The sequence below is a fragment of the Macrobrachium nipponense genome, chromosome 26 (genome assembly GCF_015104395.2).
Source record: "Macrobrachium nipponense isolate FS-2020 chromosome 26, ASM1510439v2, whole genome shotgun sequence".
NCBI lineage: Eukaryota > Metazoa > Arthropoda > Malacostraca > Decapoda > Palaemonidae > Macrobrachium > Macrobrachium nipponense.
This window is the reverse complement of record NC_087215.1, coordinates 45,443,025-45,468,198: the sequence shown is the minus strand read 5'-3', so window position 1 is coordinate 45,468,198 and position 25,174 is coordinate 45,443,025. Positions and strand designations below refer to the sequence as shown.

Here is a 25,174-nt window from a genome sequence, read left to right as displayed (position 1 = left end):
TAGAAACTTCAATGAACTATTTAAGTTTTCCTTAATAATAATATCACTATTTAATAAAAAAAATGTATATATATAAATAAGTACTTTTGAACAAGTGATAATAAGTTTCCATTTTCTTATAGTATTATTTTTTCTCTTAATAATTTTTTTATTTTAACACTCAACAGAATAATTTAATAACTTATAGACAAGAAGAAACCGAGTTTCCTTTTTAAAATTCAATAACAGACAAAACTTCGACAACCTCATCATCTTCCTTTTCGGCGGTTACTTTGATGTAGATTGATGAATCAAATCTCAGCATTCTGGCTGATGGGGTGAAATTATAGCAACAAATATTCCTGTCTTCAAACACCATTTTGATTCGGATTATTGATGAAAGAGGTTCTAGCCCCATTCTGTTTCAAAGTTTTGTTTTTGTTGCCGTTACTCTAGAAAATACTCTTTAAACTGAGGCATTGCTTAGGGAAACTATACTTGTCAATGCAAATGCAGAAAATTCTTTCAAAACGCAATCACCAGCAGAATTTTGAAGGGTAATTGCTTTTCACCGGAAATCTGCTCCATCTGTCACCATTTAATTGTCAACAGTGAACGCCACTGATTTTCGATCTCGCCAATCTGAGATCGATCACATAGTTCTAATGGAAGTGCAGAAAACGGTGGACGTGTATGAGACAGGCAAATCTCTGGCGAAAAGTTATGGATCTTCAGAAGAAACTACATATTGCTGGGAATGTGCCTGCATAGATCCTTACACTCTCTTCTTAGAAACTGATAACAACGTTGTTGTACAAAACGCCCTTGCTCTGCTGTTATTTTTCCTGAAGCCAAGTTTTCTGCTAATAAATGAGAAAATTCATTTCCTAAATCAGCATTCTCATACGAGAAACAGTCTTTCTCATCCACATTACTAAGCCCAAGCACATGTCCATTACAAGATTCCTGGAGCATTGAAGAAGTTACGTTTTAGAAAAAATAAAATATAGAAAAAAATATATTTTAGCAGTAAAGAGTTAACGAATTTTATTAATTTTTAAATAAAAGTAAAAGTAGCGGATTTTTAATATTTGCAGCCTACAGATAACTAAGAGTAACCCAAAAAGTAGCGTGTCGCCCAATTGTAAATTTTTGTAGAGGGGACACTCGAAAAATTGCCCAATCCACTACTTATCGCCCAATCTGGTAACACTGCCATATAACATGGCGCATGCGTGGTATATTCAGCATCGTAAACGTAGTAGTATTAGGTGGGTTTTACCTATGAAACGGCTCCGTTATCAGTTTTTTTTTAAAACTGATAATGGAGCCGTTTGTATTTTGTGTTTCAAATGTTATAAATAAGAGGAAAAAACACAATAACACGGCAAAACCTTCCCCCCAAGTGTTTTAACCCACCCAAATCCCCGCATTCCCATCTGTCCCCCTTACCGTAGGATAGAGTTGAACAGCATAATTCTCCCAAGTGATTTACCCCACCCAAAACCCCGCATTCCCATCGGGTCCCCCCTTACTGTAGGATAGAGTTCAAAGGTAAATTCTCAGTTAATTACAGCCGACTGACAAAAACTAACATTAAATTGTTAATAAGCAACCAAAATACTACAGGAAACCGCAATTCGTCGCTAAATACCCACCGTGTCTCTATTACTTAGATTAACTAAGAGGTTGAAGCATTCCGTGGCAGACTACACCCCTAAGTTGTCGGTGGAAGTTCTTTTTAATGTGTTAGCCTTTAAAGTTGTATCTCATTTTTCATTGTGATTCAGCATTCCCATGATTTGCAGTTTTGTAATGCTTTGTCAGTTTGAGTAATTCCAATTTTGCACTTTGCAATTCATTGCATTTTGTTTCACTTTTGTAGTTTTTCACCGTGCAGTACCAGACTTTGGACAATTAAGAATATCACCCCGATATAGACTTAACTTCCTAGCTTGGTCAGTTTATCTAGCTGGACAGCCAGTATAATAGACTTCTGTGGTAATTGACAGGTTAATTACCGTAGACCGCCCAAAACTAATTGTTAATACTAAGCAACCAAAACACTACAGGAAACTGCAATTTTTAAAGAATTACCCGACACGCCACTATTGCTTAGATTAACCAATAAAATAATGAATGTTGTAATAAGCTTTTTATTAAAGCCTATTTAACATTAATTCATGTAGCCTAATAAATTAGCATGTAGGGTTACTGTCAGTCATTATAACCATGGTTAAGTTTGACAATTTTCCTTACTAGTAGTATACTACAATGTACATAGTATCATGAGGCCTAGCCTTGGGCCTACTGAAGTTTAAGTGTTAATACAGTATTATAATGTTAACTACAATGTCATCAATAAGTTCTCAAACCTCCTTGTATGTAGAGGACTTGGCTAAGTTTGATCTGCCAGAACACTTAAAAGGTAGTAGGCTATTCTTCAATTTTCCTATATCATTTTTAACCTTTACTTCAAATTTATACTACAATACAGCTTTAAAAGTAAACTTAACTAACTAGCTAGCCTACAGGTAAACTTTACCAACGAGCCAGCCTACCAGGATTGATTATCAAACAACCAAGGGTAGCCTACCATAGCCTAACCTTAGCTTAGCAAAGGTAGCCTAACTTGACATAGCCTTCAGGAATGCTGATTTTTCTATCTGTCTCCCTCCACAGACTATGAATACAGCTCAAGTCTTGGCTAGCTATAAAAGTCTAAGTTATTCTTACATGCTAGCCTAACTTAAGACTGTACAATGTAAATATGTTGAATCACATGTCAGTATGATTATGACACGTTACATAACTTTATATATGGTTACTATATGTCTACAGACTGCAGCACGTAGTAATTATAAGTAAATTAATATTTTGCCATGTTATTTCTCTAACAATATTCATGTGCATTTCTGTTAGATTCTGTATTAACTTATGTTATATTTTTCAATAAATCTTTTAATGGAGCCCCTCTATTCATAATAGAAGCCTTTTCAGAATGATTTCATTTTTATTTTTCTCTGGTGGAACAAATATTAATATGTAGTCTTGTTTAAGAATTACGATTGTATAGAAAAGGTAAAGTATTTAAATGATTGAAAATCCAGTTTTTTAAAATTCCAAGAATATTTTTCTTGATAACGAGAAATGTAATTATTTCTCGAGCAAAAAACTATACAATACTGTGCATAAATTGAGGGGCTCTATTAAAAGATTTATTGATGTTGCATGAATATCTCGGGAACATTGCACTTTTGCAATGTTGTATGAATGTTGCATGAATGTTATACTTGCAATGTTGCAACAACGTTCCTGGGAATCGACAAATTGACGTTACTGCAACGTACAAACCAATGTTACTGCAATGTAAATGCACCTCAGTGGCGTGATCAGTATGGTCTTGACCTGCCACATTGGTTGCCGCGAGTTCGATTCACGGGCATTCTATTGAAGTAATATAGATGTGTATTTCTGGTGATAGAAGTTAATTCTCGACGTGGTTCGGAAGTCACGTAAAGCGTTGGTCCTGTTGCTGAATAACCACTGGTTCCATGCAACGTAAAAACACCATACAAACAAACAAGCAATGTAAATGCAACATTCAAGCAACATCCATTTGTTAGCTGGGCATAACAGTAATAAACATTTTGTTAATATGAATTTGAATAATGTTGACACTGATTTTGAATTAGATACGGTTGCTGCTATAACTTGTGTTGGTGAATATACATTTAAGAAATTTTGTATTTCTGGAGAAGGGTTACAAACTATTGACATTGGTTTTACAGATAATAATAAACAGCCATTGGAAATTCTTGGTGTTGCAATGGTTAAGGTAAAATATTGTTCACAGTGCAAAATTTTACCTATTGTGGTTATTAAAGGTAATCATGCTTCATTGATAGGTAGAAATTGGCTGAATGAAAGTGAAGATGGATTGGTCAAACATTTTTAACCTTAAAACGAAGAATTAGCGTAGTTTCTTAATTCATTGTTCGTTATGGAAATATTGCCATATGCAGGTGCCAGATTATTTACTTAACAATAAATAACATTTCTTTTCAAAGGTGCTATACTTGAAATAAATTACATTAGAATTGAGTAGACTTATTCAACGTATTAAAGATAATTATTTTGCAAAGTAAGGAAAATATATACCGATGGGTCCACGATTTCTAATTTTATTCTCAACTCTAGCTTCGTGACAGCATAGAGCATACCGAAGATTTTGAAGTTGGCTTTGCTGCCGCTCGAGTCTTGACTCAACGTATCGTACTGCACTGGGGTGTTGTCATTTCGTTTCCTACAGCCGATAAATAATACATCAAGGCATTAACATTCTTTGAAAACGATGTTTAGTTAAACTAATTTTGATCTTTGATCAATAAAATAATTTGCATGACACATTTAGTGGGCCTAAATTGGCTGATTTTCCCACACGATTAGCCTAGGTCTATTTTCAGCAGTATACTCTTGGATACGTAATATTAAGGAATATTTAAATCGACAAAATATATATATATATATAAATTAACCCTTTAACGCTGATTGGACGTATTAAACGTCGACGAAAATTCTGTCGGGTGCCGAACCGACGTACAAAACGTCGACGGAAAAAAGTTTTTTGAAAATTCGCGGAAAAATAGTTATAGGCCTACTAGGCGAAAACTTTTGAATCACGCGCCTTGGGGGATGCTGGGAGTTCACGGATCAAGCTGTTGTTTTGTTTACAATCGTTACCCAGGCGCGCAAGCGCGAATTTTTTTTTCTTGCACTAAAAAGCATCAGAGACACATCTCGGAAATTATTTCGTCACTTTGACATAATTTCTGCACCATTTTATATTAGATGTTACATAGAGTTTTATATATGAAAATGTGCGCAATTTCATTTAGAATAAAAAAAAAACTCATGGTTGTAGCTTTCATCAGTTTTGAAATATTTTCACATAAATAACGATAAGTGCTAAAATGTCAACCTTCGGTCAAATTTGACTCGACCGAAATGGTCGAAAAACGCAATTGTAAGCTAAAACTCTTATATTCTAGTAATACTCAATCATTTACCTTCATTTTACAACAAATTGGAAGTCTCTAGCACAATATTTCGATTTATGGTGAATTTATGAAAAAAAACTTTTTCCTTACGTCCGCTTGGTAACTCTTCCAAAAAAATCAGAAATTTTTTCTTCCGATTGTCGTAATGTTTGCACAGTTTTATATTAGCCGTTACATAAAGTTTTATATATTAAAATGTGCACAATTTCATGTAAAATACAACAAAAACAACCAATGGTTGTAGCTTTTATCAGTTTTGAAATATTTTCATATAAATAACGATAAGTGCCAAAATTTCAACCTTTGGTCAACTTAGACTCGACCGAAATGGTCGAAAACCACAATTGTAAGCTAAAACTCTTACATTCTAGTAATACTCAATCATTTACCTTCATTTTGCAACAAATTGGAAGTCTCTAGCACAATATTTCGATTTATGGTGAATTTTAGAAAAAAAAACTTTTTCGTACGTCCGCGCGGTAACTGCCGAAAAATCATAAATTTTTTCGTCCGATTGTCGTAATGTTTGCACCATTTTAAATTAGCCGTTACATAATGTTTTATTTATGAAAATGTGCGCAATTTTATGTAGAATACAACGAAAAACAACCCATGGTTGTAGCTTTTATCAGTTTTGAAATATTTGCATATAAATAACAATAAATAGAAAAAATTCGACCTTCGGTCAACTTTAACTCGACCGAAATGGTCGAAAACTGCAATTGTAAGCTACAACATTTACAGTCTAGTAATATTCAATCAATTACCTTCATTTTGCAACAAACGGGAAGTCTCTAGCACAACATTTCGATTTATGGTGAATTTTGAAAAGTTTTTTTTTTACGTCCGTGCGTTACAAATTCATGCATAATATTGTGATAATATATTCTCTGTGTTGCTTTGATCGTTTTACAATTTGGTATATACCAAAATCATCGCAATTTAGTGTACAATACAAAAAATAAATAATGAACTCATTATCTTTAACCGTTTTGCTCACAGTGCGATTTGTATACAATTATATATGTAATTTGTTTTTCGCGCTGTCATATATTCCAATGTATTTATATATGATAATGATATTTTTTTTCATTTCTGATGGTTGCATACTAAACTTCAGGCAATGACAAAAAAGGAGCCAAAAATGAACTCTTAATCTTAAAAATTAAGCTTGCTGTGATTTTTAAAAAAACTTTTTTTCCACTTCGGTGCTCACTCGGGAACGCCACCGGCATACGGGAGACACCTTCGGAAATACCGGCTCAGCGTTTAAGGGTTAATCTGCTTTATTTGATTATTCCCGTTATTCTTGTTTTATTAGCCATGTTCGCCTTTCTTCTTATCCTTTTCATTATTGCTTAACATAATTAACTCAGACCTAGCTATTCAAAGTCAAAAAGCAATCATAAAAAAATCAAACGAATATAATTCAGTCTTATTTTTTATCGAATTCCTTGCATATCATCCTGTTTCATTTGGACACGTTGGAAAACTGACGAATACATTAAGAAAGGCTTACTTTCATTAAAGCTTTCTTAGGTTGATCTTTCTGTAGCTACTATTCATTTCTTCTAAGTAGAAATTAATTCTAATTAGTTTCACATGTATACTACTACCATAAGCATATTATAAGTAGCTGGAAGGATAAGAAATATGAAAGGTGGCGATCTCGTTTAAGTCTATTTCATGTTTTTTTTTTTTTTTCAGAAAACCCTACTAATTTAATCAAGGCTTGCTCTCCGACGGCTACAGGGTGTAACACGAGTGTATGCACATATTTTGTGGAATGAAAGATAAAATTTCTTTGAACAGAAAATATTTTATAAACATGCATTTTAAGGTGTCCGATAGGAGTGATGGAAGGATTAGGTCGATGTTAATAAAGTATCTCCCAATAACATGTATTCTTTAGGTTTTGAAGAAAAAAAATGTCTACATCATTGAAACTGTTTCCCTCTCTATCCGTTGTATTCACTGGCCACCGATAAAAAACAAAACAAAAAGAGTAAGTCTAACTGAATCTCTCATCCATCAACGATAAGTTTGCTTATTCATTAGACTCATTCATTAGACAACTATCAAAGATTTCAAGTGGAGATTTTAAAATCTCTTCCTCTCCATTTAAAGTATTCATCAGACACCAGTCATAAGCGTAGAGCTAGTTATGATTCCTGGTTCAGCAATGTCGTGACGAGGCACTAGAATTTAAAGTTCACAAATGAATGTTGCTCTGCAACATTTACACTACTGTATTGTCTTGCTCTCTTGTGGCGCTTCGAGGTGTTCCACCTCTAGGCCCATGTTCTAAATTTTGCCGTTCTTTAAACAGTTTGATTCATCTATGTATGATTCTCTCCGGTTTATTAAGCTTTCTTGATATCTCTCCAACAGGAACTAGCACCGAATGCAGTGCAATAATTCTCTCGCTCATCGAGGGATGTTTCTTAGACCGATAAATGACACATTGACATTAGATTCCCGTGCACATCAAAAGCAATAGAGTGAGGTCACCTGGTTCACACTGTTAGCATATCGTTTTTTTTTTTTTTTTTTTTTAATTTGATAGCATTTTGTGAGATTCCAGTGTTTTCTGTAAAATTTAACAAATGGAATAGTTCAACTTAATATTGAAATGATAATTTAAGGACTATGTTTATGCAATACTACTAGTGATAGGTGTCTCCTATCTATTTGGTAATGTATATATATGGTTGTGATATGATGTTTTTTATCACTTTGTTTCGTTCACGTCAATTTTGCTATATGGAAAATAGTTTTACACAATAACATAACATAATGTTCTAAAGATATCAGGGACTGTTTTTAACGTCATTACACATGATTTCTTCCATCTTTGAAAAGAAAAATAGATAAATAAGGCATGAATCGTGCGTCAGGCAGGTGAACACAAAATTATGAAACTCTGCCACCAGTTTTTTGGCCGACAGTACATTCCATTGATAATGGGTCTGATGAGATTGTAAATATTTTAATAAATTTGAGAGTGTATTTGAAACTGGGTTAGGATGTTTAAAGGATTTTGAAGTATCCTTAAAGGTAAAATCTGATGCTATGCCAGTGTATAAACATGCTAGAAGTGTTCCATATCATGGTGGAGAAAGAACGGCAAAGATTGCAAGACACTGGTGTAATTAAACCTGTTGATTTTTCAGAATGGGCAAGTCCTAAATATTGTCAAGTCAGATGGTAAAAATGTTAGAATTTGTGCTGATTTTAAGGAAACATTAAATCCTGTTTGCAGTATTGATTCTCACCCATAACCTATTTCTGAGGATATTTTTGCTACTTTAGCTAGAGGTAAATCCTTTAGTAAACTTGGCTTAAGTCATGCATATCATCAATTCAAATTAAGTGTTGAGTCCCAAAAGTATATGGTTATTAACCCATAAACGCCGAATGGACGTATTAAACGTCGAGTCAAAATGTCTCCCGTATGCCGAATGGACGTACCATACGTCTACTCAAAAAAGTTTTTTTAAAAATTCGCGGAAAAATAACTTATAGGCTACCAGCCGAAAACTTTTGAATCACGCGCCTTGGGGGATGCTGGGAGTTCACGGATCAAGGCGTTGTTTTGTTTACAATCGTTACGCAGGCGCGCAAGCGCGAATTTCTTTCTTATCGCACTAAAAAGTATCAGTGACACATCTCAAAAATTATTTCGTCACTTTGACATAATTTTTGCACCATTTTAAATTATCCGTTACATGAAGTATTATATATGAAAATGTGCGCAATTTCATTTAGAATACAACAAAAAAATACTCATGATTGTAGCTTTTATCAGTTTTGAAATATTTCCATATAAAAAATAACGATAAGTGCCAAAATTTCAACCTTTGGTCAACTTTGAACTCATAACCGAAATGGTCGAAAAAACGCAAATTTGTAAGCTAAAAGCGCTTATATTTTTTAGTAATATTCAACTATTTACCTTAATTTTACAACAAATTGGAAGTCTCTAGCACAATATTTCGATTTATGGTGAATTTGTGAAAAAACTTTTTCCTTACGTCCGCGCGGTAACTCTTCCGAAAAAAATCATACATACGATTGTGGTAATGTTTGCACCATTTTAAAATTAGCCGTTACATTAAGTTTTATATATGGAAATGTGCGCAGTTTCATGCACAATACAACTAAAAACAACCCATGGTTGTAGCTTTTATCAGTTTTGAAATATTTTCATATAAAAATTGATAAGTGACAAATTTTCAACCTTCGGTCAACTTTGACTACCGAAATGGTCGAAAAACGCAATTGTAAGCTAAAACTCTTATATTTTAGTAATATTCAATCATTTACCTTAATTTTGTAACAAATTGGAAGTCTCTAGCACAATATTTCGATTTATGGTGAATTTATGAAAAAAATAACATTTTCCTTACGTCCACGCGGTAACACTTCCGAAAAAATCATACGTGCGATTGTGGTAATGTTTGCACCATTTTAAATAAGCCGTTACATAAAGTTTTATATATGAAAATGTGTGCAATTTCATGTAGAATACAACAAAAAATAATTGAAGGTTGTAGCTTTTCTCATTTTCGAAATATTTGCATATAAATCACGATAAATAGAAAAAAAACCACGTTCGGTAAACTTTGACTCTACCGAAATTGTCTAAAAGCGCAATTGTAAGCTAAAACTCTTATATTTTAGTAATATTCAATCATTTACCTTCATTTTGCAACAAATTGGAAGTCTCTAGCACAATATTTCGATTTATGGTGAATTTATAAAAAAAACTTTCCTTCCCTCCGCGCGCGGACTCTCCGCCATAAATCTCCGAATTGCGTACATCGCATTCTCGGAAAATTTGCTCCGTTTCATATTAGGCATTTCATAGAGTTTTATATATGAAAATGTGAGCAATTTCATGTGGAATAAAAGGAAAAATGTTTGAAGGTTGTAGCTTTTCTAATTTCCGAAATAATTGCATATAAAAAAAATGTATAAAAAAATTTCGACATTTGGTCATTTTTATCTCGTCGGAAATGGTCGAAAACTGCAATTGTAAGCTAAAACTCTTACAGTATCGTAATATTCCATCATTTAACTTCATCTTGAAATAGATTTGAAGTTTCTATAACAATATTTAGATTTATGGTGAATTTAAAAAATATATATTTTTTTATGTCCGCACGTTATGAATTCATGCATCATTTTGTGATAATATTTTCTCTGTGTTGCTTTTATCGTTTTACAATGTGTTATATACCAAAAAGATCGCAATTTAGTTTACATTACAACGAAAAAAAAGTAACTTGTTACCTTTAACCGTTTTGCGCACAGCGCGATTTGAATACAATTATATATGAAATTTCGTTTTTGCGCTATCATATATCGCATTATTTATATATGATAATGATAATTTTTATCATTTCTGATGGTTGCATACTAAACTTCGGGCAATGACAAAAAAGGAGCCAAAAATGAACTCTTAATCTTCAAAACTAAGCGCACTGTGAGTTTTTGAAAAAATTATTTTTTCCGCTTCCGCGCTCACTCCAAACCGGCCCCGGCATTCAGGGGAGGTTTTGATTTTTACCGCTTCGGCGTTTAAGGGTTAATACCCATACGGGATTATTTGCCTTTAAAAGATTATAATATGGACTGAATAGTGCTGTTGGTATTTTCCAAATAGTAATGGGAAATGTTGTTAAAGGTATACCCAGTGTTGAGTGTCCTACTGAAGAAGACCATTTGAAAACACTTGAATGTTTTGCATAAAATTTGTTCTAGGGGTTTAAAGTTAAAGAAGGATAAATGTTCATTCATGAGTAAAGAAGTTCAATATTTAGGTCATAAATTAGATGCTGAAGGAGTACATGCTTCTGATGGAAAGGTTAAGGCTATTGATCAGTTTTCTGTGCCCATGAATAAGCAAGAATTGGGTACTTTTAATGGGATGGTTAAGTACTACCATAGAGTTTTACCCTACATTTCTAATGTAATGGCACCACTGTATGCTTAAGAAAGGGGTAAGTCAGACTGGTCTTGGGGAGAAAAGAAAATTATTCATTTGAGAGGCTAAGGAATTGCTTACATCTAATACTTTACTTGTACATTACAATCTTGATAGGTCCTTATTCTTGATTTGCGATACTAGTTCATTTGGTCTTGGAGCAAGAGAGTGAAGATGGTTCATTAAAACCAGTGTTCATATGCTTCCAGAACATCAACTAGTTCAGAAAAGAATTATAGTCAGACTGAAAAAGTTTAAGTGTAATTTGGGTAGTTAATAAATTTCATAAATACTTGTATGACAGGAAGTTTGAAATAAGGACTGACCATAAACCCTTATTAGGTTTGTTGGGAGAAGGTAAGGCAGTACCGCATATAGCCTCTGGTAGGATCTTTAGGTCATTAGTTCTTTCTGGTTATGACTATAAAACGAAGCATAAACCAGGTTGTAAAATTCTAAATGCAGATTGTCTGTCCAGATTTCCTATGCAGATTAATGAATTTGAACCTCCGAGTGTAGAAGAGGTTTTGCTGCGTGAATATGTTGATACTACTAATGTTAATTCCTCTGATATACGCAGATGGACTGATGGAGATCCTGTTCTATCTTAGGTAATGTCATGCATTCTGAATGGTTGGGATGATAATTTTGAATTAATTGAAGATTATAAATCATATGTTAGTAGAAAAAATAAACTTACAGTGTTGCAAGGTTGTATTTTATGGGGAAATAGAATTGTTGTACCGCCACAGGGACGAGATAAGGTTACTGATGAGCTTCATGACACTCAACCAGGTATTGTGAAAATGAAAAACTTAGCTCGATAGTGGCCTCATATTGATAAAGATTTAGAGAGGAAAGTAAATTCATGTAAAATGTGTCAGCAGAATCGTCATGTGCTATTGATAAACAGCCATTGCATTCTTGGTTCCCTAGTAGACCATGGTCTCGTATACATATAGATATGCTGGACCTTTAGAAGGACATATGTTTTTAGTTGTAATTGATGCAAATGCTAAATGGCTTGAAGTTGTACCCACTCAAGGTTGTACTTCTAAAGTTACAGTCTCTAAATTAAGAAATATATTTTGTATACAAGAATTACCAGATGTAATAGTGAGGGACAGTGCCACAGCTTTTGTTAGTGAAGAATTTCAGAGTTTTGTAGCTAAGAATGGAATTCGTCACATTACTAGTGTTCTGTATCATCCTTCTACTAATGGGTTAGCTGAAAATTTTTTTAAAATCTTTAAAACTGCTTTGAAAAAATGTGAAGGAAGTAAGGATGAAAATTTGGATAGATTTTTGTTTGATTATCGTATCATGCCTCACATCACATCTGGTATTCCTCCGTGTGAACTTACAATGAAAATTTGATTTACTGAGACCTGATTTAAATGATCATGTTGTAAAAATGCAGGAAGCCCAAGCTAGAAATTACAAAGCAAAGGTATTAAGGAAAGAGTTGCAGAGAAATTTGAAGAGGGTGATGGTGTATATTTTAGGAATTATTCGAGGGCAGGACCACCTAACATTCCAGGGGTTGTGGAAGAGTGTACTGGTCCCCTTTCATGTAAAGTTGTTAGTAGTGATGGAGATGTTGTACATAGACATTTTGATCAAATGTTTTAACAAGTGAACCCTCTTGTGAAATTGAAGGTAATGTTAATTTTAACGATGCTAATGAAGGTCTTGGACGATCTCAATCCTTACCTAAACTGAATCCAATTTTCAACTGAATGAAAATAGTGGAACTAATGTGCAAGATTCTGAAAATATTAGTGAAGTAACTAACAGAGTTAGCCCCGTGAACACACCTGTACTGAGACGTTCAAGTTGTATACATACACCTGTCCAACGCCATGATTTGTGAATTGCACATATTTTTACAAGTACATACTTATTTATGTTTGCCAGAGATTGAGTATTGTATCTTTTTATACTTTTGCTGAACTGTTTGTAAGATCTTTCTTAAGGCATGGAGGGGTGTGATGTATTGAAATGTTGCTGTTCCCGTTACTGAGAAATAATACTTTTGTATTGCTCTACTGTGTACCATGTGTATGTTTGTAAGCCAGAAGAGTAGAATAAATCTTGAAAGTTGGACGCCTAATTTGAGTCTCCCTCTCTTCATGCAACTACATACCACATACATTACAGTGATGAAGGCTACCTCTTTGTTTCCAAACATTTTCACCCTCTCTCCATCTTCATCTTCATCACGAAGAGCTGCTTCGTGGCACAATACCATTTGAGTCGCGAAAAGTTTATTCGTCAAAGATGTTAGTTTAAAAATATGGCCCTTAGTATTTTGAATAGTTAAAAATGAAAATACATCTAAAAAATAATTGTATTTCCCGGAAAATCCCTGGATTATTTGCTAATTGTCCTGAAATCCGGGATCCATAATCAGATTCAAACTGGAAAACCGATTGTGACCTTACCTAAGATAAGCTTGCTTCCCTTCTCATCTCAACCAACAGTGCAGACTAGTGAATATTGGCTGTGCGGTATCAGGCTATTGAATCTAGGCTATTATTAATAATATATATATTATGCCTATGGGTGAAGCTTATATGGGATGACAGCGTTGGAGATGATAATTATCTTACCCTACTGTTGTCAAATTTTATTGTGTCAGTTTGACCCATGAACAAGAACGATAATAATTAGTTCTGCCTCTAGAGAGTAAAATAGTACTGTAAATTTATGGTGGAAAGAAAGGCACATAACATAGACAAATTGGTCAACTATATTGCTCAAGTGCACACAAACTACAGCAGACAGAACTAAAATTTTTATTTCTACATATACACATTGTTCTTGGTAAATTCTACAAAGATAATTGACCAATCTTTATAGACTGCTGAGAAAATAACCATAATGTAGTTGCCATACTTACAAAACTTTATGGCTTGACTGTAGAAGAAATATACCAGCAAAATTAAATATTTTTATATCTGCATAAAGTACATATTGTAAATATTAAGTGGTGTATAAATCATTTGACAGTCTTGACGGACAGCCGAGAAAGCACATTTTAAAGTGTACAGAGTTTCCCATAAGATTGTATGGGTTGTGCCATTGTTTACATAAGAATCATAGCATAGCGATGGCGCCAGGCAGTGCACGCCACAAACTGGTCTGGCTACTATACACTGTCCAATCTCTCCTCTCTATATCTATGATGCAAACTATTGACGCACTACTAAAGTAAAAAAAAAAAATAATAAGAAAATTTAAAAATAAGGAAAAAAAATCATCCTGAAGTTTCTGGCTGAAGTTATTTAACTTTTGGTTTGGTTACCGAAGTCAAGTAAATTACTGGAGAAAAATTAACAACTGTTGCCAACACTAGATGTTATTGCCACACCTAGCAGAAACAGAATGAGCTAGTCTGCCGTGTCATTCCTAACCTCTTGCTAGGGGGGGATGAGACTGGTGTCACATACACTATCGGGGTCACTGCTGCGAAATTTGAATCTAAACTGCTGCGAATAAGTGAAATTAATAGCTATGTAACTACTGGATATGTTACTTAATTAGAATTGAAAATTTAGTCAGAAAAAGGCATGGGGTTGAAGATATCAATGACAATAAGATGCTGATGAAGAAGTTTCTGGCTACCATTCCCGATAGTGTAGCAGAGCTTATAAATGTAGTGAAAGAAAAAGATGAAGTGGAAGAATGAACAATTGGAGTGGAATGATGAGTTAAGGGTTAGTGGATAATTGTAAGTTAGAAGACAGTAGGAATGAGAAGCAAGCATATGTGGGAATAGTGCATGTGTGGGTCCTAGGGATTATAATTAATGATATATTGCCAATATGTTCGTTGTGACCTTTTTGGAATGCGGAGAACAGAGCCGAAGCAATGACCCGAGAAAAGCTGATAAATGATTTCTGGGTGGCGTGATATGAAAACTGCATAGTTAGGCGAGTCAATGTTCGTCAGTTCATGGGCTCTTGTTCAAAGTGCCTTTGGGAAACTGGTTGTAGCCAGTAATATGAGGCGTTAACAAAGTGTACATTCATATGTGCGTGTGCTCCTCTTCTATTCTTAATGGTATCTTTAGCCAAGTCTATGGGAAGACTTGCACAAAGATCCGAGGGAGGAAGGCAAAGCCACGATGGCGGATGCCAAAGTGTTTTTTGAACAGTGAGTGAGATATTCCGGCTGCAATGGGTAAGTTACCTTTACTTTAGCCAAAGGGGATGGCTTGTTGCACATTGTAAGAATGTTTAATCTTTAACTTTGTCTTTAAACTTATGTGTGCTAACGAGTGTGTTTCTCGTGTCTTTGAAACAGACGGTTCTGGCGAGGGAATTGACTGGCAAGGGGGGACCAAGAGTCCTAGGGGGACAGAGGGTCCCATATGGGAGAGACAATTGGTGTGACAAATTACTGTTTTAGACATTTTAATGTTGGGGGGTTAACTGAGTTAAGTTAGTCAGTAAGACTTGGATTATTATCTTTCCATTGTTAAATAAATAGTTATTTTTTATATAACTTGACTCTCATTTTGATTACCTGACAGAATGGAGAGAGAGATGAGAGAGAGAGAGAGAGAGAAGAGAAAGAGGTGGAGAGAGAGAGAGAGAGAGAGAGAGAGATTGCGGAGAGACGAGAGAGAGAGAGAGAGAGAGAGAGAGAGAGAGGTCGCGAGCCGTTGGTCGCTTGGAGAGAGAGAGAGAGAGAGATTGTGTCAGTTTGCCTGACGCTCGGGGTTCCACGTTTACCAAATAAATAACGAGATTAATATCCCGTTAACAGGTGGTGGCGAGCGGTATAAAAGTTTTTTTTTATGCCTGGGTACGCTAATGAAGAGACAGGTGACCAGTTAAACATAGAGGGGTTATGATCATGTCACAGTTTTGTTGGCTTAGCAATAGTTTTCGAACGACAAAGCCTTTGTGGGATTGTGGAAAGTTATTAAATTGTTAGATTTCAGTTACTAAGTGAGAGAAAATGAGAAATATCTGTCCGTTAACTGTGCAAAGGGGAGGGGAAGGATTTTTATTATGGCCAGCATTTTGCCCAGAGCGAGATGCCTCAAGGAGCGGGGAACAGGCAGTTAGTACTGAGATGTTTGTGAGTGTGATCCCCGAGACGATCCGCGTGTGTTATTAGTGTGTCCTGCGCAAATTCCGAGTTTTTTTATCTCATTATGAAGTGGTGAGTGTTAAAGATCATTTTAGGATCTAGGGGAGGGTTTTTGAATCGCTCAGTGTTATGGGACTGGTTTAAGAGGTCAAATTTTTTTTTCCCCCATAGTAGCAGAAAGTGACGTGTTTTCTTTATTGGCGCGTGTTTAGAATAGACGCATTCGTCTTTGTTTAACATATAAGGGTGTATAAAGTGTTTTTCATGCATGCGAACTGTGCTTGTATTGCATATTTGGCTTGGAGACAAAGAGCAGCCACTCATTTTTACGGGCTCAGCAAATTTCTGCTAACCAGCGCAGAGGCGCGTTGCAAGGGGAAGGCGACTGATGGCCTGCCTAAGAGGCGTTGCATGGGAGGGTACTGCTACTACTATTGGTATACCTAGGGGGTCCTCAGACACTGTTCAGGGGGGAGTGTCAATGCCCGGTGGAGGGTGAAACTTTTTTTTCTCAGTGAGGGTGAACTCCTTCCTTTTTTTTTCTTTTTTTTTTTGTCGGTGTTGAGAGACGAATTTGCCCTTGAAAATGATTTTCCAATGCCAAGACATCAGCTGATTGATTTAGTTAATGACGTGAAATGCCCGTAGGGTTTTTTTTTAGAAAAGAGATTTTCTTTCTCTTGGATGAAGAGAAAAGGAAGTGAAAAGAGATTTTCTTTCTCTTGAAGGAAGAGAAAAGAGAATTGAAATGCATGGGATGTGATGTATGTTTTCCTTATGCTTTGGAAGTTACAAATATAATGGGGACACAGAGATTGTTATTTTTGTTGTTGTGTTGGAGAGATTGCTTTAAAAGTGATGCAAAGTGATGGTGAGTGATGACCGATGATGATTGTTGATTGGTGTTGATTGATATCATGGGGTTTGGCAATACTAAGTGCATGCTAGGAGAATTGCACCCCTACTTGAGATCTTTGCATGGGGATTTATTACTATTGAGAATTATTATTATTATTATTAATTGTTATTATTGTATGAGATATTTTCTGGGAGGGTTACTTAAGTAGAATTATCATTACGGGGGACTTGTTTTACGAGAGATTTGAGATATTTCATGGGAGATTATTTTATGATTATGTCATGGAGAATTATTACAATGAGTTATGGGAGAGTTTTGTAGTTAATTATTTGTTGAGTTTTTGTAACTTTGGAGAATGTTTCAGTCATTCGTGAGTGATGAGTTTTGCTGAATCTTGACGAGTCTTGCTGAATCTTGGTGAATTTTGTGCTGAACTTTTGGTGAATGGACAAGCATTAACATTGGTGATGTTTTTTTTATACTAATACTAGTGATTTTGATGATAGCAATTTTGGTGATTCTGCTAATAGTGATATTTCTGATACTGATTTTTTTTATGTACTAATACGTGGGTGCTGTAATGCTATCAAGGGTGGTGAAATCTTTTTTGAATTTGGGAGGAACTAACAACACTATTTTTTTTTCTTGTTTTTATGAGTTCAGCAGATAATTGCTTAACATACATGAGTTACGGGGGATAATTCACAATGCCGTTGATTTTTCTATTGCCTTTTTTGGAAGTTAGCCATCGCTGACACAAGTTTTTTTTATCATGGGTGAATTTGAATTTATTTTTTCTCTCCAGTTTGTGTGAATATTTTTTTTAATGTCTCAGTTCGTGACTTAGAGTCATTATTCGGGAATGTGAACGTGTTTGTGTTTTCAGTTATTTGATGCTGCAGTGAGATTTATGGGAGAATTTTTGCATTTTTTTTTTTGAATGCATACGTAATGGCACTACATTTTTTTTCTGGATATTTATGTTCCAGAAATTGTGAGTTTTCTTGCACAATACCTTTGTTGTATTTGTGACAACTTTGCCAGAGATAGGAAACTTGGCTAAGTTTCTAATGGCCTATGTCGTAGTGCATATGGAGAAGTCTTTGCTTAGACACTGTGAATTTGGAGTTTTGTTATAATGAGTTGTGGCACATTGGTGATTTTTTCTAGAATTTCCTAGACAATTTTATTTGCCGAGTTTTTGCCCTTTTTCAGCAGTTATGCTAAACGGAGAGAGTTTTATAGTTTTTTTACTATAACATTGAGTTATTCCCTGGAGAATTGGAGATATATTATTTTGGAGATATAATTGGAGGTATATTATTTTGGATTTCTAATTTGAGATATAATATATTGGAGATATATTTTGGCCATTTGATATTTGCCAATGGTGGTGAGAGCTATGTTTAGTTCAATTATTTTGCAGCCATCTTTGTTGCAAATAGAGACACATTTTTGGAAATAAATGGGGCAATATTTGTGAGTGTGTGAGCTGGAGGCTTTGAGTGCACATTTTTTTGGAGATGGGATTTCATTTTTGATATTCCCGCTTGGAGATATATTTTTTTGGAGCCTTGTTTTATTCCACATGGAGTTATTGGGGAAATAGAGGTAAGTATTTTTTATTTGCTGAAACAGAGGTGAACATTTTGTTATTCCTGGAGTGGTGGTTTTTTATTAACACGTGGTTAGTGGAGAAATAAGAGTGATTATGGTGTGGGGGGGTGGTTATTAACCAAATGGAGGAAATATTTTTATAACCGGAGTGGTGTTATTATTAATATGGTGAAATATATGGAGGTGGAATTAATCTTTGGTGGGTGACCCTTTTTTGTGGTTATGGAGTTTTTTCGAGCCAAGAGAAGATTTCTGTGGTTCTTTCTTTTTGGTTTCGTGACTATTTGGAGGCGAGTGGCATTACTGCATTGTGGTCCTATGGAGATATTATTTTTGGAGGCATATAATTGCTGCATTACGAGTTTATCGTAGCTTTTTTTATCCAGGATAGGTGATAATGTTTTACATAATTGGGCAGTGTCATGAGAGTTACGTCTTTAAGACAAATTTTGAACACATTAGTCATATCCTGGAGTTAATTTACTGGAATGTGCTTACGTGATTTCAGTTAGACTGTTTTCTTGAGTTTCCGAACTTGTGTGTCTGACTAGACATTTTTTTGTGCCGCAGTTTGAGCACACGTCCGCAGGTGGATTTTCTGCTGACAAGCACTGTGCTGGTTCCTTTTCCTCTAGTGGTGATTGCTCAGAGTTTTGCAATATCTGGAAATGTTGACAATAGCATTTCACGAAAGCGCATGTGTGAGAGTTTGCTTTCTGGCAGTGTCGGTCGATAAAAGTTGCGATGTTGAGAAATTCTGTAGCTATGCGTGGGGCATTTCTTGGGGAAAAATGCGGGGTTATGCATATTATGCATATATTATGTTTTTTGTGATTGGGAAGTTTACTTGTGATTATCTTTTTTTTTATTTTTTTTCTTCCTTTTCCTACGAGAGATGGAATGGGGGATTGAGCTTAAATAGCATTTCTTTTTCGGGAGATGTAATTTATCGGGAGATGTAATTTATCGGGGTTGAGATTTATATAAATGGGAGTTTGACATTAAGTCTCATTGTAATTAATTATATGAGCAGTAAAGGGTTTTTGCTATTAAACACTGGAGATTTTTGCTGATTTTGTGAGTTGTTGTATTATCAGAGCTCGAGAGAACATTTTTGGGTCTGGGCTTGTTACGTGATTTTTTGTTTCCTTGGGCTCACTGCCTTTTTTCTTTATTTTTTGCTTGTGAGAACATTCGAGTTTGAAATGTGAGTGCAGAAGTCCGTGGAGTTGCTGTGAGTTTTGGATGGTGTGTGCTGATGTATGAGTTTGGAGAATTAAGTTAGAGAACTTGATATTTTTTTTTCCTTTGCGAGTTATGATAATGACTTATGATTTAGTGGTCATATTAAATGGAGTTAATTGGGAGACGTTCAGTTAGTATTTGACATTTTTGAGGTCATTGTTTGATTGAAGTAGTATGTCTGGGGTTAATTATTTTTTGATTGACCGATGACTTGACTGACATACTAACACACCAAAAAGTCGTTCCCCGATGCTAGCAAGACGTCCACCAGCCGTGCAGAGTGTTGCTGTCGTTTATCCAGGGTGATTACGAGAATTTTTCGTCTACAGAAGCCGTTAGAAGCCTTCTACAGAGATGGAGGCATTCCGTCTTCCTACAGCATGTTTCAGTCTGTTCTGGAAGTTGCAGACAAAGAGGGATATTCAAGAATCCAAAATGAGAGAAAATTCTAGTGTTATTTGAGATGAAGCGTGATAGACTTTACTCTGTGCTGCCAGAGACGTGCAGTTATTACTTATATTTTATTTTAAGCCGGCCAATGTTTTTATATTATATAAGCTGTTTTGTTTGACCATTTGCTAGGCGGGAGCTAGCAATTGTGCGTGGCCGAGCTTCTGTGGGTCCTAGGGATTATAATTAATGATATATTGCCAATATGTTCGTTGTGACCTTTTTGGAATGCGGAGAACAGAGCCGAAGCAACGACCCGAGAAAAGCTGATAAATGATTTCTGGGTGGCGTGATATGAAAACTGCATAGTTAGGCGAGTCAATGTTCGTCAGTTCATGGGCTCTTGTTCAAAGTGCCTTTGGGAAACTGGTTGCAGCCAGTAATATGAGGCATTAACAAAGTGTGCATTCATATGTGCGTGTGCGCCTCTTCTATTCTTAATGGTATCTTTAGCCAAGTCTATGGGAAGACTTGCACAAAGATCCGAGGGAGGAAGGCAAAGCCACGATGGCGGATGCCAAAGTGTTTTTTGAACAGTGAATGAGATATTTCGGCTGCAATGGGTAAGTTACCTTTACTTTAGCCAAAGGGGATGGCTTGTTGCACATTGTAAGAATGTTTAATCTTTAACTTTGTCTTTAAACTTATGTGTGCTAACGAGTGTGTTTCTCGTGTCTTTGAAACAGACGGTTCTGGCGAGGGAATTGACTGGCAAGGGGGGACCAAGAGTCCTAGGGGGACAGAGGGTCCCATATGGGAGAGACAATTGGTGTGACAAATTACTGTTTTAGACATTTTAATGTTGGGTGGTTAACTGAGTTAAGTTAGTCAGTAAGACTTGGATTATTATCTTTCCATTGTTAAATAAATAGTTATTTTTTATATAACTTGACTCTCATTTTGATTACCTGACACAATGGAGAGAAAGAGGTGGAGAGAGAGAGAGAAAGAAGTTGAGAGAGAGAGAGAGAGAGAGAGAGAGAGAGAGAGAGAGAGAGAGAGAGAGAGAGAGAGGTCGCGAGCCGTTGGTCGCTTGGAGAGAGAGAGAGAGAGAGAGAGAGAGAGATTGTGTGTCAGTTTGCCTGACGCTCGGGGTTCCACGTTTACCAAATAAATAACGAGATTAATATCCCGTTAACACATGGATTGCCGGATAGGACTGATTGTGGGTCATGCCAAAATGCAGTGGTAGGCTATTCTTTAGAAGCTAGGGCTGATTTCATAGGAGGAAAGACTAATTATGGAATTAATATGGATTATAGGGATGATGTATTTATGGGGAAGTAATGCGCAATGTAGGAAGAGCAGCAGGATGGTAAGAAACATGGATTTTAGGAATGTTAGAAGTAAGGTGCGTTATAGGAATGCTAGAAGTAATAGGAAAAACCATAGTAGGACAAGGCAGGATATAAGTAATTACCTAGTGAGAGTTTTGGGCAAAGTGTAAGTGGGAGTAGGAAGAGGCAAAGGAAATGTTGCTGACCATAAGAAAAGAGTAGTGACAGATGTTAAATGTTAAAGGTGTGGAAGAGAAGGGCATCAATCAGATAGACAAAAGTAGTAAGGTATTAAAACCCCGCTTTATGTGGCAAGGTAAGTCAAGTGAGGGAATTAAAGAGGTGGAGACAGTCAGGTGTTTTAAATGTAGAAAGTAGGATATGTAGCAAGAAATTGTGAATCGCAAAGGGATGTAGAGAGCTCATCTGACAGGTGGGTGGGCTTCCCCTTACCCGTTGATGGTTAATGACCTTGTCTGAAAGTTATATGAATTCCAGTTCATGTTCGCAAGCTAAATCCTATGTAAAAACCAAAGGTTTGTATTTGTGCAGGAACAAATAGCCAATAGCATTTCATTTAACTTCTTGGGATCTGGATCTGATACACCATCTGAAATATTAAGTGGCTGATAACTTTCAATAATAGGATCCCAATTGGGTCTAGATTTCATCCAGATCATTTTTAGGTACATACTGACTGACAGATACATCCATCTCAATGACACAATACGTAGTCAGAAGTGCCTATTGACTCACAGACCTAGGACTTGATAATAGCTAGAACTTCAAAGTTTCCTACTTGAACAAGTTCCAAAAAAATCCATAGCAGGTTAGATACATGACAACTTTACATGAGGAAATTATCCAGCATACCCTGAGAGAAGTCTGGTCATACTTCTTTGCAATATCAATTTAAATGTAAGAAGAAAACCAAACTTACTGTTAATATTTCAGGAACATCCTCTTCACCAGCCATTGCAACCATACCAGGAGAGAGATTGATTTCTTCATTTTCTTCTAGGGCTCTTGAATTCAGAATTTCTTCTATGGATACAAGATCACGCTTCAGTTTTTCCACTGCCTGCAAAAAGTTAATTGTATTTGTTTATTTCCCAACATAAACAAAACTTTCTGACAGTTCTTTATCAAACGATACAAAAATCAACTGCAACAGGCAAAATATGACATTTTTTATTTTTAAAAAATGAGGTTTTATATACACTTACCAAGTAATTACATATATAGCTATAGTTTCTTAACTAGCATGGCAGTTAAAATGTGAAAATCGCAGTAGCAATTCTTTTGTTTTGGTGTAGGTAAATAGTAGCCCCATCAACTTTTGGGAAAGAGAGGAACACCTAGGCAAAGCCTTTCAATTTGTTTATGCTTACCTATTGTCCATGCTACGGGAGGCGGGTGGGCTCCCATTCTGTAATTACTTGATAAGTATATATAAAAGCATATTTCATCTCAAAAATGTCATTTTTTATATATGTAAGTTACTCACCAAGTAATTACATAGCTGAATCCCACATTAAAACATGTAATGATTTTGAGAATAAAAATTTGCCAACATTGCTATAATGCTTGTTGTTTCCTCACCTTGTAAGAGAGGTGCTGCAAGAAGATACTGCCTCTGACTGGTGCTTATCTTACTTCATAGAGGCATGGCGGTATAGCTGGGGTTGTCAGCTACATAAATGGGTGCTTTAAGCTAAGAACATTTCCAACCACTAATAAAGCATAAAAATTCTGCCCCTTCCCTGGGCGAAGTACCAACATTACCTACACCAAATAGAAAAAAAAAACACACCCACATCCATCAGTTAAAAAATAAACTGGAGGGTACCCAAGTAGCAAGTACACCCAGGTTCTCCTAGGACTTAACGACCTAATGGAAGAAATACTTCCTACATTCCCTCCCCCAATACCATGTCAGCCACCAACACAGGGCCCGAGGTACCACAATTGCTAAGAATTCACAATTACGCAACAATACATCAACTTACTGTTGGCAAATGGCCGACTTAAAACAAACATGAGGATTTTGCAAGCAAATAAGTAATAGGTCAAGAATGCAAGAAAAGGAAAGAGATAAAATAACTTTTCACAAGGTAGCCGTTTAAACAAACAATCGAAGGCAGCAGAAGCTGAAAGCGGCACCAGTGTTTATTACAGAGCTGAGTTACTTTTACTGTAGCAAAAAAGCAACTGTCACTAGATAGGTATTTTACCCTAACAAAAATAGAAGTGATTTGGGCAGATCGAGTGTAAGTGAAAAAAAATGGGCAAATAATCATTCCAGCACAGCAGATAAGTCAATGGGGAGCAGAGCCCTTTGTTCTTCCTTCTCCTGTCCTTTCTCTCTCTCTATAGTCTCACTGAGTCACTCAGCGCAACAAACCAAGAGCACCAAGAGTTAAGGCCTGTTCGTTGTGACCCTGGTAGTCTGACTCTCCGACTCCGAGGCTGGCGAGTCACTCAACTCTCGATCTTCCTTCCCTTACATCACCTGAACACAAGGTTTTTTTCGTGGTTCCATTGTTTTTATTTATGAACTGGAACATGAAACTTATATGGCATAATCAGGTAGCAAGCCATGGATACTTCTGTGTCCTTTATTGGACAAACTTACTGTGGTAAGCAGATATATATATATATATATATATATATATATATATAGATATATATATATATATATATATATTATATGATATCTATATATATATATATATATATATATATATATATATATATATATATATATATAGTATATATATATATATATACGACACTGAGGAAGCAGAAGAGATCAGAGATAAAAAGAAGAAGGTAAGATAGGAGGACATACGAGAGTGTGTGTGAACGGAAACAAGTAAAGTCCACAGTTCACAGTCGGGGAGAGAGAGAGATCCCGACGTCCAGTAACCCTTTCAGAGAAGAAACGTCCTGCAAGTGGTTTTGAGGAGTAACTCGCCATTCGAGTTTCAAGTCTAAGGTGATCCTTCCTGCAATACGAAGATAAGTAGCTGCCTAAAGTTTCAACTGACCCCTTTGTGAAGCCCTCGCTTTGAGCACTGATCGCAACAGCTGCAAAGTTGGCAAGCAAGTATTTCATTACTGCACTGTTTCCCCTTCTACATATTGTCAGATTTAATTTTGTTATGTAAATAGGAGAAACCATTCTGCATTTATCTTTGTGAATAAGCTTGTAAATAAACTTCTGTTCTGTTTGAGTTTCTTTCTATATTCGTAGCCCGAGTTTCAGTTGTTGGTGTCGAATCCTTTTTGTTTATTATTATAATGAACCTAAGCGGATCTCGGTCCGTAACAGTTGGCGACCTTGGCCAGTATATTCGGCACCGTAACAAATTGAAACAGGGAGAGTATAGAAAGAACCAGAATGAGTGAGATGGTGAAAGAGTTTATTGCATCTGGTAATCTTCTAGGTCTAGAGGGGAATGTTCTCCGTGAGTATGTTGAAAGTTTATTGCACTGGTAATCTTCTTGTCTAGAGGGGAATGATCTCCGTGAGTATGTTGAAAGGAAAGAAAGAGAAAAGTATAAGAGAGATGAAAGAGCAGCTGAGAGAGAA

The 25,174-nt window shown here is 35.7% G+C and overlaps 1 protein-coding gene across 5 annotated transcripts in view; it reads right to left on the bottom strand.

Annotated features, from left to right (window-relative positions):
* Positions 1-25,174, bottom strand: part of LOC135200245 (E3 ubiquitin-protein ligase trim-21-like) — a 123,586-nt gene that overhangs the window by 41,980 nt on the left and 56,432 nt on the right. For all 5 annotated transcript variants that reach the window (XM_064228705.1, XM_064228703.1, XM_064228708.1 and 2 more), the window contains one exon: positions 22,520-22,660. In XM_064228705.1, coding sequence (XP_064084775.1) covers positions 22,520-22,660 — 141 coding nt within the window. The remainder of the gene's footprint in view (positions 1-22,519; positions 22,661-25,174) is intronic.